This window comes from Propithecus coquereli, unplaced genomic scaffold (assembly GCF_000956105.1).
Source record: "Propithecus coquereli isolate 6110/MARCELLA unplaced genomic scaffold, Pcoq_1.0 Scaffold308, whole genome shotgun sequence".
Lineage (NCBI taxonomy): Eukaryota > Metazoa > Chordata > Mammalia > Primates > Indriidae > Propithecus > Propithecus coquereli.
The window spans coordinates 2,162,496-2,171,961 of NW_012148708.1; the positions used below are offsets into that span (position 1 = coordinate 2,162,496).

At 59.4% G+C, this 9,466-nt stretch overlaps 1 protein-coding gene across 1 annotated transcript in view; it reads right to left on the reverse strand.

Annotated features, from left to right (window-relative positions):
* ADAMTS2 (ADAM metallopeptidase with thrombospondin type 1 motif, 2) overlaps nt 1–9,466 on the reverse strand; it is a 96,331-nt gene that overhangs the window by 19,303 nt on the left and 67,562 nt on the right. Inside the window, exons 10-12 of the mRNA XM_012649970.1 lie at nt 6,563–6,708; nt 4,755–4,930; nt 3,512–3,645 (exon numbers count right to left, since the gene is read on the reverse strand). Coding sequence (XP_012505424.1) covers nt 3,512–3,645; nt 4,755–4,930; nt 6,563–6,708 — 456 coding nt within the window. The remainder of the gene's footprint in view (nt 1–3,511; nt 3,646–4,754; nt 4,931–6,562; nt 6,709–9,466) is intronic.

Genomic DNA, 9,466 nt, shown 5'->3' on the forward strand with positions numbered 1-9,466 from the left:
GGGCAGCAGCGGCGCTGGCAGGGTCCCCGTGACGGCAGCGAGCGGTGAGACCCCCGCCTCGGTGAGCACAGCTCGACTCAGGAGCACCCACTGATCCCGTGCTCTTTCGAAACAGGCTTGGAGCCCGTTTACGGCCGAAGACACTGCCCGGTGCTGGAAAAAGGGCAGGACATGGGGACAAAGCAAAAACTGCAGCCACGTGCTACACTTCAAACTAGCACGTCCTGAGCGTCTCGTAAGTAGAGCCAAAGGAAACAGACTAAATCTTGGTCCTGGCAACCTTGGGAGATGTTAAAGTGGCCTCTCGCCATTTTCCCTCAATTCCAAGACACACTTGTTTTCATCTCCTGTTATTTCTGAAATCGGCCTGAGCCTGATCACTCAAAAGGACCTGGCTTGCGCCCTACGGGAGCGGCTCGACACAGCAGTTTTGCGTTTCTGTCTGGGCACCTGCTGGCTCGCGTCAGGGGTGTGGCCCGTCCCTGGCTGGGACAGCAGCTACGCTTGGCGAGGCCTGACCTCGGGAGACGCTGCCAATGCGCTAACCGAGCAGAAACGGCCAACGAGGGCCGGTCCTTCCGCCAGCCTGGAATCTTCCGCTGGCCTGAAATCTTGCCTTAGACCCGAACGGGGCTAATGGGGCCACTGAGAGCTCAGGCCAGGGACGGCCACATGTCTGGCCGGAGTGGCTCTGCATGACCATGACCGCTGACGGCCGCCGTCAGGGGCCAGAGGAGGCTGATGGTTCGGATTCCGCACCGGTGCGAGTCGAGGCAGAGGATGCTCGCGGTGACGGGTGGCTGCAGCCCGCAGAGGGCGCAGGGCTAAGGAGACGCCCATGAGGGCTGCTTTCCTGCTGCCTTCCAGCCCGTCCCACGTCCTGTCGGTGCCAGCTTGTCTCCGTCTCTCCCTTTTTACGGGTTTGAGATGACATATCTGATGGCATGTTACTACCCCGTCAAGGTGGTGCGCTGGCCCTCTGTTAAATCAGAGGGACCCTGCTGGCCGCACGGGATGCCTGATTCTCTCAACGCCCTGCCCTGTGTGCGTGTGCATGTGTGTGCGCGTGTGTGCATGTCCGTGTGCACATGTGTGCGTGTGTACGTGTGCATGTGTGCCCGTGTGTGCGTGTGCATGCCTGTGTGTGCATGTGTGTGCATGCCCCTGTGTGCATATGTGCATGCACGTGTGCGTGCGTGCCCGTGTGCATGTGTGTGCCCGTGCATGCGCATGCATATGTGTATGTGTGCGTGTGCATGTGTGCGTGTGTGCCCGTGTGCATGTGCGCGCTGCATGTGCACGTGCGTGCGTGCATGTGTGTGCATGTGTACGTGTGTGCATGCCCGTGTGCATGTGTGTGTACGTGTGTGTGCACGTGCGTGTTTCTCTGATCTCTTGCACATCTTTGCCGTCGTCTGACTTGTGACGTCCGGAGTCACCGTGCTCTGTTATTCTCTAAGCGAGAGCATCCACTAGGATGTTATTTTTTATCCGATATTAGATTCTTTTAGAAGAAGAGGCTCGCAGTCACGTGTGTCATTCAGACCGATGTTTAATCTTCCTCTGTGTGTTTGAGCTTTCCCTTTCGTCCCCGTTGTTCTCTGTCCTCTGCGTCATGACCATACGTACACACGGTCATTTGCTGCACAATTACATCTCGGTCAGCAACGGACAGAGTACGCACCAGTGGTCCCGCACGATTACGATGCCATATTTTACCGCATCTTTTCTACGTGTAGATGCGTTTAGATGCACGAACTCTTGCTGTGTTACAGTCGCCATGGAAGTACAGCCCGCGCCACGCAGGTTGGCAGCCCGGCTGCGACAGGCCGTCCCGCAAAGCAAGCCCGGGGTGCGGCGGGCTGTTCCATTCAGGGTGCGCACGTGCGCTCTATGATGTTGGCCAATGACACAATCGCCTAAGGACACGTTTCTCAGAACATGTACCTGTCACGAAGGGACACGTGACTGTATATAAATACATATGTTTTCTAATTATGCAAATCTGGCAACCTGCTTTTATCCACCAAAATCACCATTAATGAAACGTTCAACCCGTAACTCTCCAATCACCACGCCAGGAGCAAAGTGACAGCCACGCTCGCTGACACGGCGAGTCAGCGCTCTGAACTGCTAGATTCACAACCGCATCCACGGCCGCGTCTAAGGATGCTTCTACTATGGATGCTTCCCATGTTCACTGCCTGTGTTCATTACGGTTTTGCTTTTCAAATTTCCTGTACCTGATGGTATTTTGACATCTTAAAAGTCTTCCTGGTCAAGGAGAGACTGCCCCTCCCCCCAGACTAGCCAGTTCTGAGACAGCGCAGGCTGCTGCGAGCACCCTCCACGCGCGAGCCAGCCGGGCCCCAGGCGGGACCCCAAACACCCCTGTATCTAACTCCCACACACCAAGCCAGTACTTCCTGTGCCCTAAAGCATCCCAGGGTCAGGGACAGACAACTGGAAACCACCCTGAAAGCCCAGAGCGCCCCGGAGTGACTCAGACTGGCCTGTGCCGAGGGGCCCCGGTGAAGGCCCTGGCCAGGCTCTCCCCCTGCTCCTGCCTCCCGCCCAACCCCGGTGCTTCCCCCGTGCCCCTGCGTGGCGCGCCGGGCCCTTCTCTCGGGAGATGTAAGTACGAATCCTGCTTTCGATGGCACTGGCCTCACTCAGTCACCTCTGTAAGTTACAATCCCACAGGCACAGGCAGACACTGCCCGCGATTGTTTTTGCGCATTTGGTCTCACTGTCTCGGAGCCAGATGCACGGCCTGGCCTTCCTGCTGGACCCCAGCTGACGGCCTCCCTCAGCCCCGCCACCTTCGGCCAACTGAAGTCCCGTGGGCGGGGAGTGGCCCACGCCCTGTCCGGAGGGTGCCCCCGACAGGCTCTGCCAGAGGCGTCCTGGATGCTGCCGTTCTCAGGAGGTAAGACGAGAGTCGGTCCCGTCTACACAACCCCAGCAGGAGCTTCCAGTCGTTTCCAGGGGAGTCTAGCGGGGCGAGTCTGTGCTCAAGTCACTACTGCATGCCGAGGTGACCATGGATGTGTCTTGTGGTGGCCTAAGGCAGAAGCCGAGGACACAGCAATAAAGGAGGACAGCACAGGGCATTTCTGCAAAGTGCCAAACCGGCGAGACCACAGTGACCGCAGAGTAAACTTCCCGGTGCCCTGCAGAGCGCGAGTGTGGGGCTGGTCCGCGAGGTGCCGTGGAGCTTGTGGAAGGTCACGCTCAAGGCCACCGCCCAGATCTGTAGAATCAGGACGTCCACGGAGAGGCCCCCGGCTTCCCGGCTGAGTCCCAGGCACACTGGGGTCCGAGAACCCCTGGCCCGGGGAAGGGATAACGGCCCCCTGCTCAGGGCCTGCCCTTCCTGGTCCCGGAGCGGTTTCTGACACGCTGCACGCTTAACATCACTTATCTTCCCAGCGACCCCAAGAAGTGGAGGCCGGCACCGCGGAAGCTGCGACTCCGAGCCGCGCACGCACGCCGGCCTCGCGGCACTCACCCTGCAGTCTCCACGCACGCAGAGGCTGAAGGCATCCTTGTAGGAGCAGCGGGTCCCGTCGTGCACCATGCGCTTCATGGACACCACCTCGCCCGTCTCCTTGGACTTGCAGTACAGGTGGCATCTCTCCTTGGCTGGAAGGGAAGCAGCAGGCTGGCAGCAAGGAGCCTGGGCAGCTGCCCTCGCGCGCAGAAGAGACGCACACACGGGAGAGGCTCCTGCCGGGGTCTGGGACTCCTCCCCCGCCCCCCTGCGCTCCAGGGCGCACGGAGGGGAAGGGGGGGTGATGGCAACCCCCTCCCTGTCTCTGTGTCTCCTCAGCCCTTGACCCTGGCAGTACCGGGCTTAGGAAGACCTTTTCCCAACCGAGCCAGCCGGGCCCCAGGGGCAGCCCAGACCCCGCAGGCCGAGGCCCCGCCCGGTGGAGACCGTGACTGTGTGGAGGCAAAGGTGGTTCGCCAGGACTCCATCTTCAGAACCTTCTCGTCCACCTTCTCAGAGAGCCCGGGTGAGACCAGACCCCCTTGGTTCGGTCTCAGGTCCCTGGCCCTTCACTTCTCAGCCTTCATCTCAGAGGTGGCTAAAGCTCTGGGCCACCACACTGCAGCCCCCTCGCCCCCAGAGGGGGACACCATCTACTCTGTCACCCCCAGCTCTGCACCGGCCCATGTGGGGCACAGGACATGCACGGGCAATGACTCACACCCTGGCCTCCCTCCCCTGCCCAGCGCCTCGGAGGAACGGAAACTGCACATTTAAAATCCCACGACGGGAGGGTGGGAGGGTGGGGGGGGGGCTGGGAACCCAGATGGAATACAAACACCCCCAGGCCCGAGGCTACCAGACTTTTCAGTTCCATGAGCCAGTAGATGCCTTTTAATAATGAAACCGGTTGGAGTCACACGTCTGACACGTGCGACTGAGAGCCCCAGTAGAGAAGGTCAGAGGTCAGCAGATTCCTTGGCTGAGTCAGCCCCGCCTCGTCCACCGGGTCAGGGCCCCGGCAAGCCTGCAGCCCGGTCGCCCTGCCCCAGCGTCCTTGGCCACGCCCGGCGTTCCGGCTGCTGTGGGACTGCAGCCCCGGGATCGCCCCAGCCCAGGAGGGGGCCCGGCAGCCACACCGGCCCGGGGGGGCTTTGCTGCCAGCCCAGGGTTGCGGCGGCCTCGCCCCGCGCAGGATCCCAGGCACAGGCCAAGGCAAGGCCCTGCCCCCAGCCCCACGCCGCGTCCCCGCCCGGCTCACCATCCCGGTGCTCATGGGGCAGCCAGTGGTGCTGGGCATCGCCATGCTCAAAGTACAGGTCCCACTGGCGGCACTGCTCCTCGCGGAAGTCAGCCAGGGAGTCAGGGCAGTCCTGCGGGTTGCAGAGCTGGAAGTCGTAGGCAAGGCCCGAGCAGGTGCGGCCGCCGTTGGCTGGGCTGGAGGAGAAAGCGAAGGCCTTGCTGCGCGGTGCGGCCAGAAAGAGGCCAGCACCTGGAGTGCCACTGTGGGACTCCGGGGGACCCCGAGTCTCAGGTGTCTGGACGGTGCAGCCCTGCCGAGCAAAGGGACCCCACCCGCCCCGTCCCAGCTATGGGACCCGGCCACTCCCCGGCCTGCCAGGCTTCAGGCCATCGGGAGCAGAACGTGCTAGAGAGACTCTCCCGCCCGGCGCTCGCTTGGGGAGGCGGCTTCTGCCCAGCCCGGGTGCCCCTCACTGGCAGCGCTGGTCCTGGGCCCCACGAGCAAGCAGCTGGGACGCGTGTTCACACGCTGCCTCCTCCACGGGCTAAAACCCAGGGAGGCGGGAGCTGAGCGCGTCTCCCGCCAGCCCAGCCCTCGGCAGCGGGCCTGGCACGCAGGAGAGACGGCACCCCCAGAGCTCGACTGCTTCGCGAGTGTCTGGCACAAGGCGACACGATGCCACTGGGTTCTCTCCCCCTCGGGGAACTGGGGCTGTGACTGCGGAGTCCCTGCTTCGCTGAGAGCAGCAGCTCTCTGCAGCTACTCTTTGCTTCCCACTGCCCGGCTGGTCGTCTCCTCCCAGCAGCGTCAGAGCCGCAGCGGCCTGACTGGGAGCTGAGGGCGCCTTTCCCGCCCCTGCCCTGGCCAGGAGGGCCGCCTGGAGCTCCGGGCGGGAGGGCAGGAGAGTGCTCCCCGCTCACGTGGGGTGGCCGGCCCCAAACGCACGCCCTCCTGTGCTGCCCGGCCACATGGCCCTGACCCTCTGCCCAGAGCCGTGACTGCTGAGCCGCTCTGGCTCCCGGTGGCCGTTCGGGAACTGGCCTGAGCGTGGGAACTGCCGCGGAGGCCGGGCCCCGCCAGGCGGGGCGCGCCCCGGAGACTGCCCGCCAGCCGAATCTGGGCCCAGCATTGCATCATACGGTGCCTGATGTGGAAGCTGGAAATCTGTTGTTTTTTTAGATGCAAAATTCTAGATTTTCAGTATTTTCAGAAAAATCAAAATCTTTAAACTGGTAGAAAGGCCAAAAAAGAAAACCTCACGTGCCCAAGCAGTGCTGGAACGGCAGCGGTGGGCCGACAAGGTCCGGGCTGCGGACCGAGGAGGAAGAGCAGCCCGGGACGAATTTACAGCGTGGGGGCCGGCACGGGGAAGGAGGGGACGAGGAGGACAGCACAGGGCCTGGGCACAGGGCCTGCGGGGGAGCGTGGCTGAGGGTGGGCCACAGGTGGCACCAGGCGGCAAGTCCCTGCCCCGCTCTCACCTGAGGACAGCAGCTACCCAGCTCCCGGCATCTTGGGGGCCAAGAGAGGCCCCTCTCTACCCCTGTCCCCCTAACTCTGCCCCAGCTCTCTCCTCCGAGCCCACCACCAGGAGACACAGAGGAAGCCCGCGGGGGCGGGTTGCAGGCAGGCGGGGTGGCCCGGGCGGCTGGGCGGGAGGCCAGAGGTGGGCGCACCAGCCTCCCAGGCAGGGCGGCGCAGGGCGGCCCACCCTCGCACCCTCTCCAGAACGAGCGCAGGCGCTCCAAGGCCAGGCTGGCTGGTGAGGGACTCCTGGGACCTCAGCTGCCACTCAGGAAGGCTGGGGGGACACAGGGCCAACTCACTGTGGGTTGTCGCACTGGCGGGTCCTGAACTTCACGCCGGTGCCGCAGGTGCGTGAGCAGGAGCCAAACGGACTCCAGGCGCTCCAGCTGCCGTCCCGTTTGAGCATGTCGGGTGTCAGCCAGATGCAGTGTCCTTTAAAGCAATGCTGAAAGACAGGAAGCCGCTCCCTGGACCCGCCACTCGCACCAGGGCTGCCGGGACAGCCCGCACTCTGCAGCCTGCAGCCCCGGCCGGGCCTGGAGGCACAGAGGGAGCCCATCCACGGCCCCCGGATGCTCGGAGCCCCCCAGGAAGACAGGCCTCATCCCACGGCAGCCGTGAGAGGCACAGGAGGAGCTGCCGCCCCGCCCCCGGCCTCCCGTCCTTCAGGCAGAGGCCGCACCACAGCGCGTGCCCGCGTAGACGTCCCAGGGCGCCCACGGGGCCCGTTTATAAAGCGGCGCCTGCACATCTGACCAACGACTCCAGAGACACAGACGCGCCGTTTAAGTGAATAAACCGCGAACGCGGTGAGCAGGCGCGTTCCCCGCGTGCGTCCGGCCGTGCTGCTCCCGCCCCTGCCAGAGGGGGGCGCTCCTGCACTTTAGGGGCCCGCCGTGAGAAGACCGCAAAATTAACGCTATCAAATTAGGTATAACAGGAATTATTGATTTAGAATAAGTGAACACACCACACACAAAAATTTAAAGACAGAGAACAATGATTTGCATCTGACACGACTTTTCCTGCACTGCTGCTGGCACCCTGTTTCACGCGCTCTGCTCATCAGTGATTTTGTGGCACTGCTCTCCACAGAGGGGACAGAAAGAGACGCAGTCGCTCCTCAGCAAACTGTTTCTGTAAAGGGGCCAGATAGTAACTATTTTCGACTTTGCGGGCTCCCTGGCGTCTGCTGAATTACTCAGCTCTGCCACCGGAGCATGGAGGCAGCCGCAGACAACATGTAAATGAAAGGACACAGCTGTGAGTAACGCTTTTTACAAAAACAGGCAGCAAATGGAAACTTCCAGAATGGAGGTGTAAAGAGGTTGGTGAACCCAGTCCCCAGTAAGACAACCGTTTAACTGATGAAAATTACATTTTGAAAAACAACCATTTAAAGTCTCTGGAAGTTGTCCTAAGGTCAATACAACAAATGAAGAAATATTTATTTAAGAAAATCTACTAAATCTTGAATAGAACAGCAAAAGTCTATGGCATTTGAGCCACAATCCTCTTCCATTCCTTCCTACATTCTCGATGTCACAAAAGCTTTACAGCCAAGACGGGGCTCCCTATCCTCACAGCTCCCAGTCCAAGGCTACAGTTTCATGCCAAGAAAGGCAGGCCTCTGGGACCTCCCGTCCCTCCCAACTCTGTGTTGCAGAAAGCCTGTTCCCGGTGGGGTGGCCAAGAGGACTGGGGCTGCCTTCCCCCCACAGTCCCCACTCACAGAGCACAAGCTGTGCTCCAGGTACAGCAGCCCAAGACCAGTGGACCAGAGATAGCCCCTTCCCCAGCTTGCTTGTAGGAAAGAGGTTCTACGCTGAAAGCGGCAAACCAAGAAGACTAAGTGGCGGCCATTCCCATCGAGTGACCTGCATGTACAGCGGGAGTGTCACTCCAGGAGAAGCAGGCCGCCGTCCCTGCTTCTAGCTCCAGCGCGGTGTTGATAGTTTGCTCAGAGGTAAACCAGACAGACAGCTCCATAGCTCTCCCTAAGCGGACAGACTTTTATCTGAAACAGAGCATGGGGAAGTTCATGCCTAAGGTCTTAGTCAAAAACAACAAAAGCAGTGAAGCGGCTCACTCCTGCAACCGCAGCACTTTGGGAGGCAGAGGAGGGAGGATCACTTGAGGCCGGGAAAGTTCGAGACCAGCCTGGACAAGACCCTGTCTCTACAAAAAAATTAAAAAATTAGCAGGTGTGGTGATGCACACCTGTACCCCCAGCTACTTGAGAGGCTGAGGTAGGAAGATTGCTTGAGCCCAGGAGTTCAAGGTTACAGTGGGCTGTGATCATGCCACTGCACTCCAGCCTGGGCAACAAAATAAAACAAAACAAAACAAATTAGAGATTTTGGTAGTGAGTAATTAAAAGGAGACCAATAGTTCCGTGATACTAGTAGCAACAAACAAAATGATAAACTAACTACAGGTTGAGTATCCCTTATCTGAAATGCTTGAAACCAGAGGTGTTTTGGATTTCAAATTTTTGGGTTAAGGATACTCACCTGTAGAAGTTTAACAGCGAGAACCAAGGACAAAGTCAGCTAGGAGCCATCCTGAGGTCTGAGTAAGCCTCAGAGACTGGCAACACCCTGTCCCTATGAAAGGTCCAGAATTTAATTGGATCATACTATAGAATAAATCATACACCCAGGGCTTTTTCAGAAATAATACAGCAATCAGTTAGCAGTTAATGAAGGCTAACGGCGGGGCGTGATGTCAATAGAGGCAGAATGTCCAGAAGCTTAACAGAAAGATCAGGTAAAGAGACAGTCAGAGAGAGCTTGGCTGATACCACCGTCCTAGGGAGGAAGGGGTAGGGCTGTGGTCAGAGGGACTCGGAGGAGCGGTGTCAGCAGCTGCAGGGGGAAAGCTCCATGGAAACAGCACAGCCAAATCACTGCTAAAAGAAACACGCAAGCGACAGCAACAAGAAGGCCCGGAAGGATCAATAGCCATAGTTTATTCATTGTGGTACATAAAGGGTCCAGTTTTCAACGAAAATCCCGAGACATGAAAAGAAACAGGAGAGTGTGACCCACACACAGGAAATTAAGCGGTTGATAGAAACTGCCTTCGAGGAGGCCCAGATGCTGAACCCAGCAGACAAGGGTTTCAAAGCAGCTCTTACAAATATGTTTAAAGAACAAAAGGAAACCACGTCTAAAGAATTAGAGTATAAAAATAATGTCTCA